Source organism: Danio rerio, chromosome 19 (assembly GCF_049306965.1).
Source record: "Danio rerio strain Tuebingen ecotype United States chromosome 19, GRCz12tu, whole genome shotgun sequence".
Lineage (NCBI taxonomy): Eukaryota > Metazoa > Chordata > Actinopteri > Cypriniformes > Danionidae > Danio > Danio rerio.
Window position 1 is genome coordinate 18,939,709 of NC_133194.1, and position 21,438 is coordinate 18,961,146.

Genomic DNA, 21,438 nt, shown 5'->3' on the forward strand with positions numbered 1-21,438 from the left:
TTCAGAACAGAAATATTTAATGTTTACTTTGGTATTTTATTCAAATGTTCTGCAACGATATTTAACTCGTGAATTTGTTTTACATTTATTTACACATTGGTGACCAATTTATGTATGGCATGGCCATTAGAAATACAATGGTACTTAACCAGATAGTTTTTAAAGTTACTTATAAAGAGAATGTTACTTCAGTCATGTTGTTGTAATGTTTTTGAATGACACAAGTAGTGTACTTTGACTAGTTACACAATAAAAAAAAAAAAATCGAAATCGTGATTTGGTCAAACTTTACAAAAAAATCAACTTTTTTTTGCCATATATATATATATATATATATATATATATATATATATATATATATATATATATATATATATATATATATATATATATATTTACTTTCATTTTCTTTTTTCTTTTTAGTCCCATTATTAATCAGGGGTCACCACAACAGAATAAACCACCAACTTATCCAGCATATGTTTTACACAGCGAATGACCTTCCAGCCGCAACCCATAACTGGAAAAAATCCATAAACACTCATTCACACACATACACTATGGACAATTTAGCTTACCCAATTCACTTATACCACAAGTCTTTAGACTTAAGGGGGAAACCGGAGCACCCGGAGGAAGCCAATGCGAGCACTGGGAAAGGTGGTAGGCCGTTATCAGTATTAACGTGCTGCGAGGCTCTTATTACGTGATTAAAAACATATATTGGCGTAACTCTAATATTAAAGTTGGGTTGGGGTCTATTCTACGCAATCTATGATGACTTTAACCTTGATATTTTAGCACGGATGTATATCTGGCCAATGAGCCGTCTGAGAAAAAAGTGCTCTTCTGAATCAAATCAGCAGGATGCCCTTCTGGATCTTTTACTTACTTCGAAAACACTACTGACTACATTCACATGGACATCTGTAGTCTAGTTATTTGCTATAATAGACAATAATATAATTAAGGTGTTTATGTGAAGTGCTTTCATGTAAGAGTTTCCTGTAATTTTGGGCAACTTTAACAGCAGTTCGGCAGTTTCACTTTAATTCATGAACATTTCATTCATGCCCCTGTGCCAAACTGGGGTATTGGACGCAAATAAGGACTAAGGACTGGTGAGAGTGTTATGGAATTTAATAACGCACGCCAAATGGAAAGAAAAAAACTTCTGCATTTCGCATAGTGTGTGTGTGTGTGCGGTCCTTTACTGACAGCAGCATGTGTGGATCTTGTCGAAAAACATGATGAAAAGTATTACATGGCAATAATAGTTTGATATAATAGTGGGGTTTACTTCAATACTGCCACTAATATATGCATACTCCACATCTTAATTCAATTTCTATTTAGTTCAGTTATGACTTTAAACGGATAAAGGTAATCAAAATTCACGGTTTCGAGTTTATGTAGGCCTACACTTCAAAATACCTGTTTAACTGAATAAACAGTTAGTAAACACAAGTACATCTTCTTGAACATAATTTATTTTTATCACCAATTATCATAGTAAAACAGTTTCTCAAGCAGTTAGTGATGCATTTTGGAAACCGGAGATGAGCCCCTGGTCTGATGCGGCACCTGGCTAAAGAAACTAGGCTTGCCACGATAGATGGTGCTGACGGTGATACCGGTGTTAAGACGCAACACCGGTGACATCACTTTTCCACCGTGACACCGTCCCCACATTTTTTTTTTTTTAGTATTTATTTATTTTTTATTAAACATTTATCTGAAATAAATGGAAAATATAATTATAAATAATTGACTTAAAACGAGAGCATGCTCTATAGTTAAAATCTAAACATAGCTACAGTGCGTCATATTTCATTTACCACGTGAGGAGAAAAGAGGAGTCGATTTTACAGAAAGAGGATGGCGGACGATTTATTGTCAAAATGCAATGCAAAAGCGCCTGTTTTTCAATATTTTGGGTTCAAACCAAACACAAAAGAGAACCTGAAGACGTTAATGAGGCAATCTGCAATCTTTGCCTGACAAAGGTGGCAGTATCTGGAAACATAACTGATTTATAAACGCAACTTTATGTTTAACTATGGGTGGGTCATGGATAGATCAATGGCCATAAATACGCAACGCATACTCTCATTTTAAAAAAATCACGCGACCATCATCTCACAATGTTTAATAATAAATATATCTTATTTTTTTATTAAAACAAGTGAATTAGCAATGCCGGGCCATTGACAATCCAACTGCAGAGAAACAACATCATGGCAACGTGAGCACTTTTTCCAAAGTTCAGCTGTTCTTTTTTCCACTTGATTATGTGTTTAATGTTAAAAAAATCGATAATGAATAGGCCGACAAGAGCGCATCCTGTGTGTAGGCAAATCTTTTATAACTGAGGACGCTCTCTTCAAAAACCGAAAGTTGCTATTCTGTCTGGCATTATTTCAGCTTTTAATAAACGAAAAGTTTATTTAGATGAGCCAATATTAAAATTGCAATAAAGTAACTGAAACGTGCGGCCACACATCGAATCTGAGGACTGATCTATCTCTCTCTCTCTCTCTCTCTCTCTCTCTCTCTCTCTCATTCAGACATCGAGCCGCAACACAAGTCAAGTTGCAAAACTTAGGCAGGTGCAGCTGACAGGTAGAATAGCTGAAGCCTTTGCGAAATCTGTCAAAATACACCACTGAAATTAACAGGCATAAATGTCTATTGGTAGGATATCGCTAAAAACGCAATTGGAGCCAAAAATATGAGTTGTGTAGCCTATAAATTATAGGCCTATTAATTCTAATAAAATGAAAACCAAAATTAACAATTCATTGCATTTTTCGTTTGATAAAAATATACGTAAACGAAAAAAATAAAAGGGTGGCAAATTAATGCGTTTTAATATTAAAGAAAATATGCTCAGCCTATTTAATTAACGGCTATATACGCCGTCAATTGACAAGCCATTCAAAACATATTATTTTACTGTGTACTAGGTTATAATGTATATTTTACAATAAAAATTAAACGTAGCATGTCCCGCTGTCATTTAAAGCATGTAATTCATACCACACCAGAGCTGTGGACCTGTAGTGTTTAAACTTACAGGGCGGTTGGTCTATAGTCTTACTGCGCACTGAACTCTAATCCGAGGGAGATTATGTTACTCGATAGACAACATTAACTTGAGAGATTTAAAAAATAAAAGGTATTTTTTAAAAGGAACAACGCGCAAATCTGCAACAAATAAAACTAAAAATAAAACATCTTGCCAGTGCTGTGTGTATTCCGCCACTGACAGTAAGACACCCTTATGCAGCGCCTGTAACTGCCGCTTTTAAGAGAGATCATAGCTGGTATTGATATAACCAAAAAGCAAGATCATATAGTTATAAATATTCCATAACAATACTTATCGAAATATTTATACATTTACATGTTGTTTATTGAGATTGTGTGATCTGTATAGGTTGTCTGATCTTTACAGAAGCTGTAAACTAACACGTGTGCGGTGATGTTTAGCTCTGACGAGGCGCTTTTATTTAGCCTGTAGTCTTTAGATTTTTTACATAATGTTCCAATTCTTAACATTTTTTTATATAGTTTATATATAAAATGAGTGCTAGCTTGTTTAGTTGTGATCATTATGCAAGGATCATAATTCATATTCGGTTTATTCTTCAATAGCCTATAGATTCGTTAATAATGTATTTTATAAACGGCTTGTTCATAAGGACTAAGCTGTTAATATACAATATAGGCGTTTATGGTTATTTGTATGGTTCCAACTTCCACAGTTTTTTCAGCCTGTAGCATTGTTGTGTTTTATTTGTTATGTTAATAAAAGTTATGTTTTGTTTAATAACAGGGATTTTTTTTTGTAGTTTCCTTTTCGTCCATTCAAACAATTGACGCCGAATTGGCAATTCCCGCAAAACTGAAAGTGAAAGTATTATACGCACGCATTTATAAGCTATTTAAAAGCAGAAAAAAAGAGGACATGAAGAAACGGCCACTCCCACTGTGATACCGGTATAACCGGTGTTGTCACATGTCGATTAACCGGTGGGGAAATTTCCTCACCGTCACAACCCTACAAGAAACCCGTTCTCAGAGACTTATATTTAGTCATTATTTTGGTAGCACGCATATTCTGAATGCCTTCGGCAAAATTCAAATAAGCCATTTTAATTTTGATTAATTTCAAGATTACAGTGAGATCAATCTAGATGAAAAAAAATGTATCTATGCCCACCTATAATATATTATTATATTATATATTACTATAATATATAAATTGCCCGTAAATCCAAACCGTGTGCCGCTATAGTTATGAAGTGAAGTGCGTCTGTTCAATACAGCACAAGCTGCAGTTAAGGGCTGCACAGAGCGTGAGTCACCATATTTGGATGTTTATAGAAAGGGACTTTTGTACAGTGCACTGATATCGTTAATAGGGATGCAACAATTAGCCTATTTCACTATTATCTGTGCTTTAATACGTCACAGTTAATTAGTTGTAAAGGCTTCTTAAAGCTGCACGGAACGAAACGAAACTGCTGCAGTTTAACAAAGTTATGCCAAGTTGCCAACTGTGAGCTACTTTAAAGTTCACCAAGTACACTGAGGCTAATTATGCACGCACACGGATTAACTACAGCAGCGGCCGTTCCCATATCACGTCTTTTCCGCTTGCAAGTTTGTTATTTCTAATGTCAGAATATATTACAATATGCGCGCACAAGCGGAGCATCGCGATTAAGGCTTTACGGGCACACGCAGTAGAAAACATCTTACGGTGAGAGTTGTGTGTACCTTTCAGTGCAATGTAAACAAAAGATATGTTAGACGAATTATTAGTAAAATTAATTTGTGTTTTATATATGAATGCAGATGGCAACAAGAGTTTTTCTAAATAACTTACCTAATATAAAGCTTGAATTTACATTAGACGTGATAACTGTGAAATCATGATTATTCTTCAGACTCTATAATCATACAACTAAAATCTATCATTGTTGCATCCATAATTGTTATACAGTTCAAAACATAACATATGAATGTAGAAGAAGCCTACTTCAGCAATGCACTGTTTTCGTTGTGCTCTGAAATACAACATTTGAATGTTTGTAAAAAAAAAAAAGTCTATTGTACAATGCAGTGATTTTTATGTAGTTTCAAAATACAATATATTAACATTTTAATGTAGAAGAAGCCAACGTGGGTGTCTTAAGGAGCAAAAATACAGCATTTGGGTTCTTATATGCAGTTGTGTCATCACTCATATAGCAAGTCATACCTCTCCGGCCCTTCGTTTGGGATCCTTTTCATGAACCGGCACCCATGACAAACTAATTGAATAGCCCTGGCTTCATTTTCCTTTGCTATAAAACTATATTTTGAGAACTTTCTGAACCCAGAGCTCAAATGTTGTACAGATTCATGACAGCATGTAATGTGTTTGCTAATTTTGAATGTTTTGTGTTACTGTAATTAGTTAAATAAATTCACTGTCCATTGAGATAGACTGCAATAAAGAGTACTAACAAGAAATAATTTATTAAGGCAAAAACAGATTTTAAACCTTCTAAATGTTTAATAACAAAATGAAAAGTAAGAAGATAAAAAACATCCCTTAAATCAAAATAAAGCTTTATACCTTGAATAAATTTATTCACGTGGCCTTAACAAATGTGTAAACCATTTCCCAAAAGAGAAAAAATCTTACTATATGACAAAACGTAGTCACATCTACATAAGCGTTTGACAAAGACTGCATTTTTTCTTCAATAAAAGCAATAACCATTTTTTCAGATTAGTCAAATTGATTATTTACCTGAAGACTGTGAACTGTTGTCAGTTATTTGTCATTTAGCTGGAGGTGGGGTGCAGTTTAATGCTTCACATACAGTTTTGTTTATGTTTTTTTTTTCGATGTTGTGACTAGTGGTTCTTGCAGTTGTCAAGAGTTTTATTTACACATAATCTACACTTAACAACAATCCACTTCATTTCTTCAGTGTGTTAAAAAAACAAGAATCCATATTTTAAATAAACCTTAAATGCTTTATTAAACCTTAGATTAGGGGAGTTTATTTAATTATTTTAAAAACTATTTCATTTAGAGATGTTGCTATTTTTGTTGTTGTTATTTTTATTACCATCATTATTAATGAAAAGAATACTTAACGTTAGCATAAAAAAGTTTGTGGATTTTTTTTTTACTATCGGTTCTGGCACTATTTTGGCACCAGTAACAGTTTTTAAGAGTAATAAATGCTCATATTCAATGAATGAAAACTATCTATCATCTATCAAAAACATACTAGTAACATTACCTAAAGAATTTTAATGCGCAAGTATTAATAAATAACTAAGTACAGGAATTTATGGGTAAACCTATTAACGTTAGTATCTAAAAACAAGCACCAGAAGCGTCTGAATATATAAAAGCATGTTTTATATGTTAAAATAGCTTGCCATAGTATGTTGTAGTAGCTACTCTAGTTTATTAGTACTGGTGTTGGCTATACCTCACTATGGGTTGCTCTTTGTTGTGGGTTTTGGTCTTTTTATATACCTACTTTATATTACCTACTTTGAGCTCAGTATGCAGTCTAGGGCTTTTGGTTAACGTTAAACTAAAGTAAAAGCCTGTGTGTGTATAAATTACATCTGCGCGTTTCACGTTACCTTAAGGCGACTGTAACAATGAAGCAGAAATGACAAGAGTCATTTCTCAACTTAAGAAAATCAACACAAAAGAACTTTCTTTCACATCACCATGAAGGGCATCATGAATCTGCATCCCCTTGTACAAACAATGATTAAAAATAAGGTCTAAAAACGTTCACGTAAAGTGTGAACTGCGTAAGAAATAGAATACGGAAAACCGGTAAGATTGTACGCTAAACTAGAAGAATATTGCTGCTAAAACATGTGTAATACAGCGGACGAACGGGGACTAAGGTATTCAATACGCTCAAATGTCCGTACTTATAGCACATTAATTACAATGTTAATAATTATATGTGACTTACCACCCATGTTAAGCCCCCGCTCCCCGCAGCACCGTTAGACATTTTCTATTGTGTGTGGCCAGAAAAACGATCAGAAACTGTCCATATGCAATCTGCAAACGTCTCAAACGCCAGGCACCATCCGGACTGGGTTCATATGGTTCGTCTTCCTTTTGTTTAAATGTCTTGTAATGTAGATTACTTTCTGCAGGCAGGTCTCATATAAGAAGTGTAGCCGCTTCTTACGTGAATCTTCCTCGGCTATTGTTAAAATCGACTACCGACGCCTACTCGGGGCCTAGGACTCTAACTGAGACTTTTATCTAGCTCCTTAACATTAAAACACGCGAAATCAGCGTAATTACATGGTAATACAGAGTATTATTATAATTTAATAAATAACACAAACAAATACACCTTTTGTTTCGAGTGCTAATTAAAAATATTTCGACATAAAGATTTTAATTCAATAACAAACAGCCGCAGCGTCCGTCCGGCTACACCATCCGCATGGCGACATACCCCCCATAGTTCCACTCGACCAATAGCATGGCAAAGAATCAGAGGTGCCGTCATTTCAACCAATAATTGGTTGGCGTCGTAAAGAGTCACGCACCAAATTTCGGGGGGAAAAATACAGTTTTCTGTTGTCAGAATCCCACCAAACAATAAAACTGTTTGTCTGCAAAATGTTAAGTATAGAAGAAGCTAAAAAAAATACTGTACTTGAAGATAGACGAACTTTCATCTAAAGGTGCAATATATATATATATATATATATATATATATATATATATATATAGATATATATATATATAGATAGATAGATATAGATATAGACTATATATATAATTTGTTCCATTCGTGTAAAATTGTTTTATGTTGTGACGTAATATAAAATAATGAATGGATATTCCTAAATAACTTTTTTATTATTTATGAAATATTTTAATGTTTATTTTAACATTTAACATTTTGTTTTTCTGGATGCATTCGATTTGTATTTTTTTTTCTCTGAATAATCTAAATAATGGCATTTTAACCCCATATGATGGCGCTAGACCTGGTGACTAAATAGAGTGGAGGAACTATGGTTCCCTCGTCAAAATCCCCATAGATATATACACTAGATATCGCATAGGGACCCTGAGCATGCGTCAATAGCGCCGCCACATTGGTACAGTGCTCCCAGGACAAATGTCATTCAACCGCACTAGTCAAGACAGTGTTATTACGTGAAGATGCGGGACTTTAGCGCTGTCTACGGTTGTAGTAACGAGCAAACAAAGAAAAAAAAGCATAAAGGCAGAACATTTCATATGTAATATTGTGTTTTTTTCTGTTTTTATATGTTCTGAACTTTTGTGCTAATCGGGTAACATTATTGATGATAACAATCACTTACTGAAATCACCATACGGCAAAGCAGCTCCAACTCGCACTAAACACTCGGCTTATGCTAGTTTTGTTGAATAACATCAGCAAACAATGCAAAAGAAATATGACAACGAGATGCTGCGCAGCCAGAAACTTGTATTATTGTCGCCTAACGTAAGTGAAAGAGATCGGGGGATTCATTCACAAACGAATCGCTCTCTCCGTCAGTATGAGAAGTGAAAGCAGAGGAGGTGTGTTTCAGGACACAGATTTGATTAAATTTAACAGGGAGGGTGAATAGTACATTTCTGTACACACAACACAAGCTTTTTGTCAGGAATGCCCGTGTGCTGATTCATCAATGTAGAAAAGTGATGTAAAATTATAATTTTCGTAATTAGAAAAAAAATACATACTAACATCCAGGAAAACTCCCGATCATATATATATATATATATATATGTGTTTATGTGTATATCTCTGGCTTTGCATGGCCACAGTCCTCCACTGTACTTGGTCCCGCATTCATTTCAAAAGAGCGCTACACTGTAGCAAGATGGCGGCGCTATTCACGCATTCCGTCCAATAGACAACAATAGGCCAGGCGACATCTAATGTGTATATCTCTGGAAAATCCCTATGAGATTTTCGGTCCGTGTATGATCCGTGTACGTTTTGTTCATTTGTTTTCCATTTTCAAACGGAATAAAGGAAATGGAGAAAACGGCCGTTTTTCCGTTTTTCTTTTGCTCACGAGAAAACGAAAAAACGAGATTTTGGTTGGATTTTCGTTTTTTGGTTTAGGGTAGGAAAACGGATAAACGACTTTAAAATGTAGGCGGTGCTGAAACGCCCACTTTCCTCTAATTGGTCAACCAAATCTGCGCTCGTGACGTCACCCTCAAAATAAAAGCCTTACACGCAGGCTTTTAATTATTATTATTTAATTATATATTAACTAAGTTTACATATTCTATCATTTGAACCACACACAGTTAGCAGGCTTACATTCATTGCGTATGTATAAATTAAATAAAAACGTAAAACAGTATTCTTAGACATTTGTCATTAAAATAAGGTCATAGTTCACTGCCAAGCTTCTTGCTGCTGTGCACCTGATGCAGAGCAAAGATAGCCATTTCCGAGCAGCACCTGGTTTACATGATTGTTTCAGAGCAAGGGCTTTATAATAATAATACTAATAATAATAATAATAATAATAATAATAATAATAATAATTATTATTATTATTATTATTATTATTATTATTATCAGTTACTAGTGTTTTTATTGTTTGGTGTGTTTTTTTTCTTTTTAATAGTTGTTAGCAGAACCAGAATAAGAACACTTTGGGCCCTGCTATAAAAACAAAGGGTACCATTTGTTTTCATTTATTTCTTCCTATTTTAATTATATATTGTAATTATTTATTTGATAATTAAACTATTTTATTGCAACGCCAAAGTAGGCCTGTCTTATTATTATTTTTTATTATTAAATTTGCTGTTATTGTAGGCTAGATGGCAGGCTTTAAATATTTTAAATAACATTTACTCATAACCTTACTAATTCGAGAGCCGAACCTAAAAAAGTTTAAGTGCAATAAGCCTGTACAATAAGGGAGCCGCAATGCTTCTAGCGCATTCTTGCTGGAATAATGAAATAAATTTCAAATTAACTAATTAAACACATTATAGTTGATAAAAAAATTGTGTCTAGTAGTTCCAACAAACAGATGAGCTCGCTACATGTGCGTTGCGCTAATAATTTGACATTTGCTCTTCTTGAGAAAGTGCTACAGCGGGCCCTGCTATTTCACATATAAGGTTAGTGATACGTATTTTAAATTAGTATTGCACATTATTCATTCATTTTCTTGTCGGCTTAGTCCCTTTATTAATCTGGGGTCGCCACAGCGGAATGAACCGTCAACTTATTTAGCAAGTTTTTACGCAGCGGATGCCCTTCCAGCCACAAACCATCTCTGGGACACATCCACACACACTTATACAGTACGGACAATTTAGCCTACCCAATTCACCTGTACCGCATGTCTTTGGACTGTGGGGAAAACCGGAGCACCCGGAGGAAACCCACGCGAACGCACTACACTACTGATTTAGACACACAATCTCAAAAAAAACTTGATGCCTATTTACATTATCTAAAGTCATTTCTTACGAGGTAGGATCTGTTGTATTATATATTTTCGTTTTAATATGCAAATAATTTTCTTTAATTTGTAATAGGCCTATTGTCCCTCATTGCATAAAATAACCAGCCTTTGTATTCAATATGTTTGTAAATTGTCCATCCAGTTTGACGCAAGCTAAACAACATTTTGGCCTGTTTTGCTTATTAAATGAGTGATTTTCACAGAGAAACAAATCATCCATCCACACAGTTTTGTATAGGACCTGTGTGAACAAAAATATACACTTCATCATAGCCTATAGGAAAATGTATCTGTTTAGAACCAATTTTGTGTTGTATAATTAAAAATACAATAAAAAAAAAAAGGAATAACATTTGAAGTGCAATGCTTCAAAGATCCAATACGCTGCATGCAGAGCCAAAACAAAAACTGGTTTGTTTGTTTAATAAAATAATAATATGAAATTAAAGTGAAATAGTTCCATAACCTGTATTATAACTGTAGTCACTCTAGATGACACATCATCCATTGCGCCGGTCAGTTTCACCTTTAATCAAGAATGTGCCAGAACCAAATGAGAATATTTACAGATTACCTCGGTCTGTGAAGGATGCAGAACACAGAAACTCGTTGAGAATGGAGATGCATGTTAGATGTTTTATATCCCTTTAGATATTGTAAATAAACAACAAGTTTTTATAGAGATTGTGTCATGTCTTTTCTTTGACGCACGCGCTGAACAGCCCCGAAAAGGCGCCTTTATTTAGCCTGTAGCCTAAATAATAGTTTAGATTTTATAACATATAATGTTCCATTACTTTAAATGTATAATGTTTTTTAATATTTATGGATTATATAAAATATATAGTTTATATAAATGCGCTCTGATCATTCAAGGATCATAATGCGTTGCATATTCTTCTTATTCTTCATTAGGCTTGATCCGTAAATTGTGTATTTTATAAACTGATCGTTTATAAGGACTAAGCTATTCATAACTGTAATTCCTCGAATGGAAAAGTCTTGATTAAAGAAAAAGAGAACTTAATTCGACATATGCATATAGTGCACTTATTTCTGCGCGCATCGCGCGCTTTACTGAATTACCTTTTTTATTTTTTTATGCACTATAAATGCATCTGGCAGCACCGAAAAGAGCAAATGCCAAGTTATTAGCGCAGCGCACAGACGGCTAGCTCGTCTAGTCTGAACCAGGGGTTTTCAAACTATTTATTGCACACCGATCCCATTGCATTTTATTTAGGATAAACCACTTATTTAAAGGGTGCGTCCTCTCCAATACACCACTGAATTATAGTGTCATAATATTTAATAATTATAATTAAGATAGACACCTGACCTCCATTTAATAAACAATTTATTTGCCATACTCTGTTAATTTGAAGTTTAAAGTTTAAATCATTTATGTTAAACTTAAATTATTTAAAAACTTAAAAAGACTTAAATTTAGTCATTTAAGACATTTTAGGTCATAAGTTTACATACATTGACCGTTGCATTTACGTACATTTAATGTTACATTGAAATTACTTTTGATGCAATAAATAATCCTAAATAGTTGAAAGTGTTAACATATTCTTGAAATGTAGTTATTTTATAACTATGAAATTTATTACTAAACAAAGTGAATCATTATGAATTTGCCAAGAAATAATCCACTTTACCACTGTAAAGCAATGCCCCACACTCACTAGAACGGTAGAACCTGCGGACTGTATGATATGTTCTGTATGTAAAATAGAGAAAATAAGCAAGATGCGCAGTCTCATGCAGCCTTAGTGAAATATAGCGCGTCACAGCAATGAACTAAAAATAAAACCACCCTTGAAATGCTGGCGATCTTAATTTTTTTCAGCCTACACTGACTGAGAATAATGTTGCACTATTTTATTAACAAATAATTAGAATGTTTTTTTTTTCTTTCAACACATTCATCATTACTTTTGCCTGTGCAAGTTTTTTGCGCGCTTGAGCGCGAAGGCATCTATTTTCAGGTGCAAGATGCCACTTTGGGTGGCACCAGCACACTCTGCCACACCTGTGGCTATGTCCCTGCTACAATAATAATAACAACAACAACGACAAAATAATAACAAAAAAAAATTTATAATAAGACAGGCCTACTTTGACGTTGCAATAAAAAAGTATTAATTATCAAATAAATATTTACAATAGGCTAAAGGCATATATTAAATTAAAATAGGAGAAAATCCAATAGAAACAAATGGTACCATTTATTATAGCCCCATGCAGGGTCCAATGTGTTCTTACAACCATTGAATAACTAAGTAAATAATAAAATTAACAATACTAATAATAATAGGCATAATAATAATAATAATAAATTATTATTTTATACAGAGTAGGCTATTATTTAGGCCTACAATAGCTCTGAAACAATCATGTAAACCAGGTGCTGCTCGGAAATGGCTTTCTTTGCTCAGCATCAGGTGCACAGCAGCAAGAAGCTTGGCAGTGAACTATGACCTTATTTTAATGACAAATGTCTAAGAATACTGCTGATTTACGTTTTTATTTAATTTATACATACGCAATGAATGTAAGCCTGCTAACTGTGTGTGGTTCAAATGATAGAATATGTAAACTTAGTTAATATAAAATTAAATAATAATAATTAAAAGCCTGCGTGTAAGACTTTTATTTTTAGCACGACGTCACGAACGCAGATTTGGTTGACCAATTAGAGGAAAGTGGGCGTTTCAGCACCGCCTACATGTGTAAAATGAATTTTAAAGTCGTTTATCCGTTTTCCTACCCTAAACCAAAAAACGAAAATCCAGCCAAAATCTCGTTTTTTCGTTTTCTCGTGAGCAAAAGAAAAACGGAAAAACGGCCGTTTTCTCCATTTCCTTTATTCGGTTTGAAAATGGAAAACAAATGAACAAAACGTACACGGACCGTGTATCATCCGTTCATTTGATTATTCCTTTTATTACGGAAAACGAAACATCAGAAAAACGATGAATATTTTGTTTTTGTTTATTCTGTAGGCAGAAAAAACGGAAAGGGTCCGTGTATCATCCGTTCATTTGATTATTCCTTTTATTACGGAAAACGAAACATCAGAAAAACGATGAATATTTCGTTTTTCTGTTTATTCTGTAGGCAGAAAAAACGGAAACTCATCTGTTATTCAGCTTATTAACTTAAAACGAAATATTAAAACAAACACAAAACCAAAACGAAATAATGAGTCAAAAAATGGTCCGTGTACGGTCCGTGTACGGTCCGTGTATCATCCGTTCATTTGATTATTCCTTTTATTACGGAAAACGAAACATCAGAAAAACGATGAATATTTCGTTTTTCTGTTTATTCTGTAGGCAGAAAAAACGGAAACTCATCTGTTATTCTGCTTATTAACTTAAAACGAAATATTAAAACAAACACAAAACCAAAACGAAATAATGAGTCAAAATATGGTCCGTGTGTACGTTTTGTTCATTTGTTTCCCATTTTCAAACGGAATAAAGGAAATGGAGAAAACGGCCGTTTTTCCGTTTTTCTTTTGCTCACGAGAAAACGAAAAAACGAGATTTTGGCTGGATTTTCGTTTTTTGGTTTAGGGTAGGAAAACGGATAAACGACTTTAAAATTCATTTTACACATGTAGGCGGTGCTGAAACGCCCACTTTCCTCTAATTGGTTAACCAAATCTGCGCTCGTGACGTCACCCTCAAAATAAAAGCCTTACACGCAGGCTTTTAATTATTATTATTTAATTATATATATAAACAAAGTTTACATATTCTATCATTTGAACCACACACAGTTAGCAGGCTTACATTCATTGCGTATGTATAAACTAAATAAAAACGTAAATCAGCAGTATTTTTAGACATTTGTCATTAAAATAAGGTCATAGTTCACTGCCAAACTTCTTGCTGCTGTGCACCTGATGCTGAGCAAAGAAAGCCATTTCCGAGCAGCACCTGGTTTGCATGACTGTTTCAGAGCAAGGGCTTTATAATAATAATAATAATAATAATAATAATAATAATAATAATGATAATTATAATAATTATTATTATTATTATTATTATTATTATTATTATCAGTTACTAGTGTTTTTATTGTTTGGTGTGTTTTTTTTTCTTCTTTTTAATAGTTGTTACCAGAACCAGAATAAGAACACTTTGGGCCCTGCTATAAAAACAAAGGGTACCATTTGTTTTCATTTATTTCTTCCTATTTTAATTATATATTGTAATTATTTATTTGATAATTAATACTATTTTATTGCAACGCCAAAGTAGGCCTGTCTTATTATTTTTTTTTTATTAAATTTGCTGTTATTGTAGGCTAGATGGCAGGCTTTAAATATTTTAAATAACATTTACTCATAACCTTACTAATTCGAGAGCCGAACCTAAAAAAAGTTTAAGTGCAATAAGCCTGTACAATAAAGGGAGCCGCAATGCATATTTCTAGCGCATTCTTTCACTCAACAATTATTGCTGAATTAATGAAATAAATTTCAAATTAACCAATTAAACACATTTTAGGTGATAAAAAAATTGTGTCTAGTAGTTCCGACAAACAGATGAGCTCGCTGCATGTGCGTTGCGCTACTAATTTGACATTTGCTCTTCTTGAGAAAGTGCTACAGCGGGCCCTGCTATTTCACATATAAGCTTAGTGATATGTATTTTAAATTAGTATTGCACATTATTCATTCATTTTCTTGTCGGCTTGGTCCCTTTATTAATCTGGGGTCGCCACAGCGGAATGAACCGCCAACTTATTTAGCAAGTTTTTATGCAGCGGATGCCCTTCCAGCCACAACCCATCTCTGGGAAACATCCACACATACACACACACTTATACAGTATGGACAATTTAGCCTACCCAATTCACTTGTACCGCATGTCTTTTTACTGTGGGGAAAACCGGAGCACCCGGAGGAAACCCACGCGAACGCACTACACTACTGAATTAGACACACAATCTCAAAAAAAAAACTTGATGCTTATTTACATTATCTAAAGTCATTTCTGAGGTAGGATCTGTTGTTGTATTATATATTTTCGTTTTAATATGCAAATAATTTTCTTTAATTTGTAATAGGTCCCTCATTGCATAAAATAACCAGCCTTTGTATTCAATATGTTTGTAAATTGTCCATCCAGTTTGACGCAAGCTAAACAACATTTTGGCCTGTTTTGCTTATTAAATGAGTGATTTTCACGGAGAAACAAATCATCCATCCACACAGTTTTGTATAGGACCTGTGTGAACAAAAATGTACACTTCATCATAGCCTATAGGAAAATGTATCTGTTTAGAACCAATTTTGTGTTGTATAATTAAAAATATTAAAAATACAATAAAAATAAAAAGAAGGAATAACATTTAAAGTGCAATGCTTCAAAGATCCAATACGCTGCATGCAGAGCCAAAACGAAAACTGGTTTGTTTGTTTAATAAAATAATAATATGAAATTAAAGTGAAATAGTTCCATAACCTGTATTATAACTGTAGTCATAGAATGTGCCAGAACCAAATGAGAATATTTACAGATTACCTCGGAATGAGACCTCGGTCTGTGAAGGATGCAGAACACAGAAACTCGCTGAGAATGGAGATGCATGTTAGATGTTTTATATCCCTTTAGATATTGTAAATAAACAACTAGTTTTTATAGAGATTGTGTCATGTCTTTTCTTTGACGCACGCGGTGAACAGCCTGTAGCCTAAATAATAGTTTAGATTTTATAACATATAATGTTCCATTACTTTAAATGTATAATGTTTTTTAATATTTATGGATTATATAAAATATATAGTTTATATAAATGCGCTCTGATCATTCAAGGATCATAATGCGTTGCATATTCTTCTTATTCTTCATTAGGCTTGATCCGTAAATTGTGTATTTTATAAACTGATCGTTTATAAGGACTAAGCTATTAATAACTGTAATTCCTCGAATGGAAAAGTCTTGATTAAAGAAAAAGAGAACTTAATTCGACATATGCATATAGTGCGCTTATTTCTGTGCGCATCGCGCGCTTTACCGAATTACCTTTTTTATTTTTTATGCATTATAAATGCATCTGGCAGCACCGAAAAGAGCACTGTAAAAAATTTCCAGGTTTTCACAACAAGTTACTGTAATTTTTCACAGTAAATTACATTAGTATCCCTTCACAGTATTTAACTGAAAAATTCACAGTAATATGTTGTATTCATAATTTTATTGTGAAATTACGGCAGGTAGCATGATTACAGCAAATTACTGTGAAAAGGGCTATATCTTTTGCACGTTAGTTATAGAAATTCAAACCCTTTTTTAACTCAACGTAGAAATTAATACAAATGAACTTTTAACAGATAATAACAGAATGTTATAGCCCCCAAAACGATTTGGTTACCAACATCTTTTTTGTTGTACTGCACCTTTATTTAATTTTATACAGTTAAAATAGAATAGGAAATAATATTTAATGAACAACTGTGTGCTTAGCCAAAACATAATAAACTGGAATAAAAAGTAATTAACTAATGAAACCAAACACTGTTAAACAGCCAACAATTATTTCAATGTCAGGGTAAATGTCTGCTTTAGACGGTTCCATGAGTATTGGGCACCTGTCATCGCCTGGAGGTCACTAATCTCAGAATTATATATACATATAAATTATTATTATTTTTATCTATATAAATAAACCACAGATTAGAGTTTTAAACAACTACATTCTAGCATGAAAAACAGTTAAAACTTCATTTTCGGACGCATATAGAGCCATCGAAGACGGGGCAATTGTCCCAATGTCTAGCCTGAAGACAGGCGCCTCTCGGCGGATACATGAGTAATGAGCGCCGTTACCGCCTGGAGGTCATAGATCTCCGCTACCGGCAAAACACACTTAAAATTACACACAATCTTTACTAACAATCCACAGATTTGAGTTTTGAAGAACTACATTCTCGCATGAAAAAGTGTTAAAACTTTATTTCATTACATACAAGCAATATTTATAATATTATGTGCCTTCTCATCCACCATTACAGCTTGATGCAGCTTGGTGCAAAATGAATCCTGGGAGGAAAAAATAATAATTCTCAATACACTCCAAACGAACTTTATTCTTATTGTTGAAGTCAGAGATATGTCATATTTTGAATGGCGAAGAAAATAATTAACTTTATATTTCAATCAATATATTACTTTTGCACTGCTTCGGTTCAGGACTCGTGTGACATTGAATCAGATTCAGATATTTTATCAGACGTGTTCATGAGCTCATCGTCATCAACAAGCAATTCGTGTACAAGCAGTACACGAACCAAGCAATATGATGAAATATTAATGAATTATATGTTTGCGTCTTACAATATTATACAAAACGGAATCGTTTTCAGGCGAATTCGACTCTTTACTGTTCACTTAAAGGAGCCGAATTCGACTCTTTACTGTTCACTTAAAGGAGCCGATTCATTGAACAGAACTGACTCGACTCGAACGCAAACAAGCGCAATCACCAGAGACGACGCAGGCGTTGTCTCTTCACCCAACGGATTCATCCTCGGTAAGTGTTAAAATATGACTTTTGTCCTTTAAATAATTGTTGTATGTGTATTTCTGTATAGTGCATGTCATTTAACAGGAATTTACCGAGTAACGTTAGTTTAGTTGTACTCGCACGTACAGGGTTTAAGCGCGCCTTTTTTTAAAACAACGCCAGATGGTGATTGTAGTGTTTTCTGAGGTATTAGCATAACGTTAACGTTAGTTCCTGAAAAAAGAAAGGGAATTTTCTTTAATTAACTTCTTGTTAACTGCATTTTCTGTTTCAGTACAAGACTGAAGTAAAGGTGAAATGACTAAAGTTAAGGTAAGCTCTGGCCTTCACTTAAGTTAACGTTACGGTTAGTCACCATCATGTACTTTAATTTTGTTCACTGTAACGTTAACGTTAAGTTAGTTAAATAAACTAAACTCATTATGAAACAAGTCTTAACTGTTTTATTAAATGAGTTGTATTATTTTAAACTAACACAGTACATATTGTATATTTCTCACTGGTGTTAATGCAGTGCTAACATTTACTAATGAGAACTAATTGTATATTTTCACTAACTGTAGATTTAATTTTTTGGTGTTCAGGTGTAACAGTTACCTGATAATAGCTGAAGTGTGAGGTGAGTAAATTCTGAGCACACAAATATAACCTAAATTCATTATATATATATATATATATATGTGTGTGTGTGTGTGTGTGTGTTAGGTTGAGTCTTATTCTACTCTTATTATATTCATATTTTTTTGCAGCCACAGCCATTGATGTTGAAACACTGATGCTACCAATCAACCATGGCTTGATTATTAAAGGTAAAGTTGATGCCTTCGTCATTTTTATTAGATTTTTAAATGTCAGGTTTTTCACAGATTTGTTGTGAGCAGTTTCTTGTACAAACTCTTTTTCTTCTTCCAGAAGTTCCACCAGTACCTCCAGTCCTAGTAAATATTAGACAAAGATTTTTTAAACTATAGTTTTTATTTTTATTAGCAATTTTACTGGGCATGTGTGTTTGTTTGCTTGGTTTTTAATAAGCAGAGCATGGAATGTCAACTTTGTTTCTACAAACAAATTTAATTATTCACAAACACCTCTAATTTAGTCCTTCTTTCCCCCTTTTAGTCTTATTCCTTGGAGGGTCGAGTGGTCATGGGACCTCACCCGGATTTCACAACTGACTTTGGATCTGGTCTGAAACTGAAGTATGCTGAAGATGCCTTTTGCACTCTGGAATGTAAGGTAATGTCTACAATAAATATTGTAACTGAGGGCTTGTTTTGGGGGGTTAAACAAGGAATGTATAGGAGCACAAGTCATGACTCCCCTTGTCCCCTTGTAATAAAGGGCCGTGTTGCAGACACAATTTGTTTGTCTGTGCTGGAGACCAGAGGGGAAGCTGTCTTTAAAAGGATGGGGCTCTTATACCATATGTGAAGTTACCTATTCAGGTGAGTGGATTACATGCAAGTCATTGCAAATGCATAAATAGTGGGAAATTTTTACTGGGCAGCACAAATTAAGTGAAACTCAAAAAACGTTGAAAAATATTTGGAATATTTGCAAAAAACTTGATTGAAATGAATACAACACAAATGCTGTATCACTTCAATCAAGTTTTTTTTGCAAAATTTTCCTAATATTTAAATCATGAAAAATTAGCTTGATGCAAGAAACATCCTGCTAGTATTCAAGAGCAAGTACTGTGATGCATGTGTTAACTTTGCAATAAGTGTGAACCCAGCATTAGATTATAGTCTATAAACAGAAGGTGTAAATCAAATCAACTGTTTTAAAATGCTCTGCCGAGGTCATTAAAACCACTATTTGTTGTTGGACTGTTCTTGATTGTGTGTTTGTGATGGAAATGTTTTTCAGATGTTTTTGTTTAAATGATTGCAGTTTGACTGAGCTACAGGTTTGTCAGCATGTTCAAACAGAGCTAACAGTAATTTTGCTCTGTAGTGCAGCAGTAGTGTCCCAGTACTGTTGTATGAAGCTAACTGTTTGTCTGCCCTTTTGCTTATAGGTGCTTTTTGGGAACCAGTTTGGAGATGGAAGACAGACGAAGTCAAAGAAGCAGAGAAGACACATCAACCAGCAAGTGTGTAAAATTATCAGGAAAATGATTGACCTTGAATAGACGACTGCCTAATTTAGCAAGAAGTTTTGTCTCTCTCTCTCTCTCTCATGTATATATTTATATAATGAGAGAGAGAGAGAGAGAGCACACTCTGAAGCACTGCTTTTTATATGTATGCTACATATGATGTCAGATTTTTTTATTAATATGTTCTTATAGTATTTTTGAGGCTTCACCTTCACCTTTTGAAAGTTTTCTGAAATGTTTACACAGATGTCATTAAGCTGTTAAATAAATCTGTAAAATGTATGTGTGTTTGTTTTTATTTTGATTTTAGAGTCTTCTCAGATCACCCAAAAATGAAGATTCTGTCGTCATTTACGCATCCTCAGGTTGTTTGGACACAAAGGGGAATATTTGATATTTTTATTCCTGTGTTTAACAAAAAAAAAAAAATCATTTTTAACAGAGCTGGAACAACCTGAGGGTGAGTAAATCAAGATAGAATTTTCATTTTTGTGTGACCTAAAATTGCTTTGAAATTTTACAGCACCAAACTGTAATCCGGGATATAACTGTAACTTTACAGTTAAATCAGGTATTTAAACTGCAACCTACTGCTAAATCACAGTAATCGTTTTGCAAATTCACAGTAAAATATAGTTAATTCTACAAGATATTACTGTGAAATCACAGTAACGGACTTTATTATCTACTGTAAAGTTACAATATATGGTTGTAATTTCACAATAATTTAATGTGACGAAACCACAGTAAATTACTGTGAACTACCTCACAATAATTTACTGTGAATTTACATACAGTAATTTACTGTGAAAGTAATGCAATTATTAGCCAGTAATTTACTGTGAATTTAAGGTCAAATTTTTTAAATGCCAAGTTATTAGCGCAGCGCACAGACAGCTAGCTCGTCTAGTCTGAACCAGGGGTTTTCAAACTATTCATTGCACACCCATTGCATTTTATTTAGGATAAACCACTTATTTAAAATTAATTAATTAAAAGGTGCGTACTCTCCAATACACCACTGTAGTGTCATAATATTTAATAATTATTATTAAGATAGACACCTGACCTCCATTTAATAAACAATTTATTTGCCATCCTCTGTTAATTTGAAGTTTAAAGTTTAAATCATTTATGTTAAACTTAAATTATTTAAAAACTTAAAAAGACTTAAATTTAGTCATTTAAGACATTTTAGGTCATAAGTTTACATACATTGACTGTTGCATTTAGTAGGCCTATTC

General features: G+C 33.6%; 1 protein-coding gene across 4 annotated transcripts in view; it reads right to left on the reverse strand.

The window, feature by feature from the left end:
- top2b (DNA topoisomerase II beta) overlaps window positions 1-7,518 on the reverse strand; it is a 97,143-nt gene extending 89,625 nt beyond the window's left edge. For 3 of the 4 annotated variants that reach the window (XR_012394698.1, XM_005159507.5, XM_068215173.2), the window contains exon 1: window positions 7,011-7,518. Coding sequence is in view for 2 of the 4 variants with exons in the window: in XM_005159507.5 (XP_005159564.1) it covers window positions 7,011-7,052 (42 nt within the window). In the remaining 2 variants the exon portion in view is untranslated. The remainder of the gene's footprint in view (window positions 1-7,010) is intronic. The other variant, NM_001045191.2, reaches the window with a different exon arrangement.
- Window positions 7,519-21,438: the final 13,920 nt, after the last annotated feature.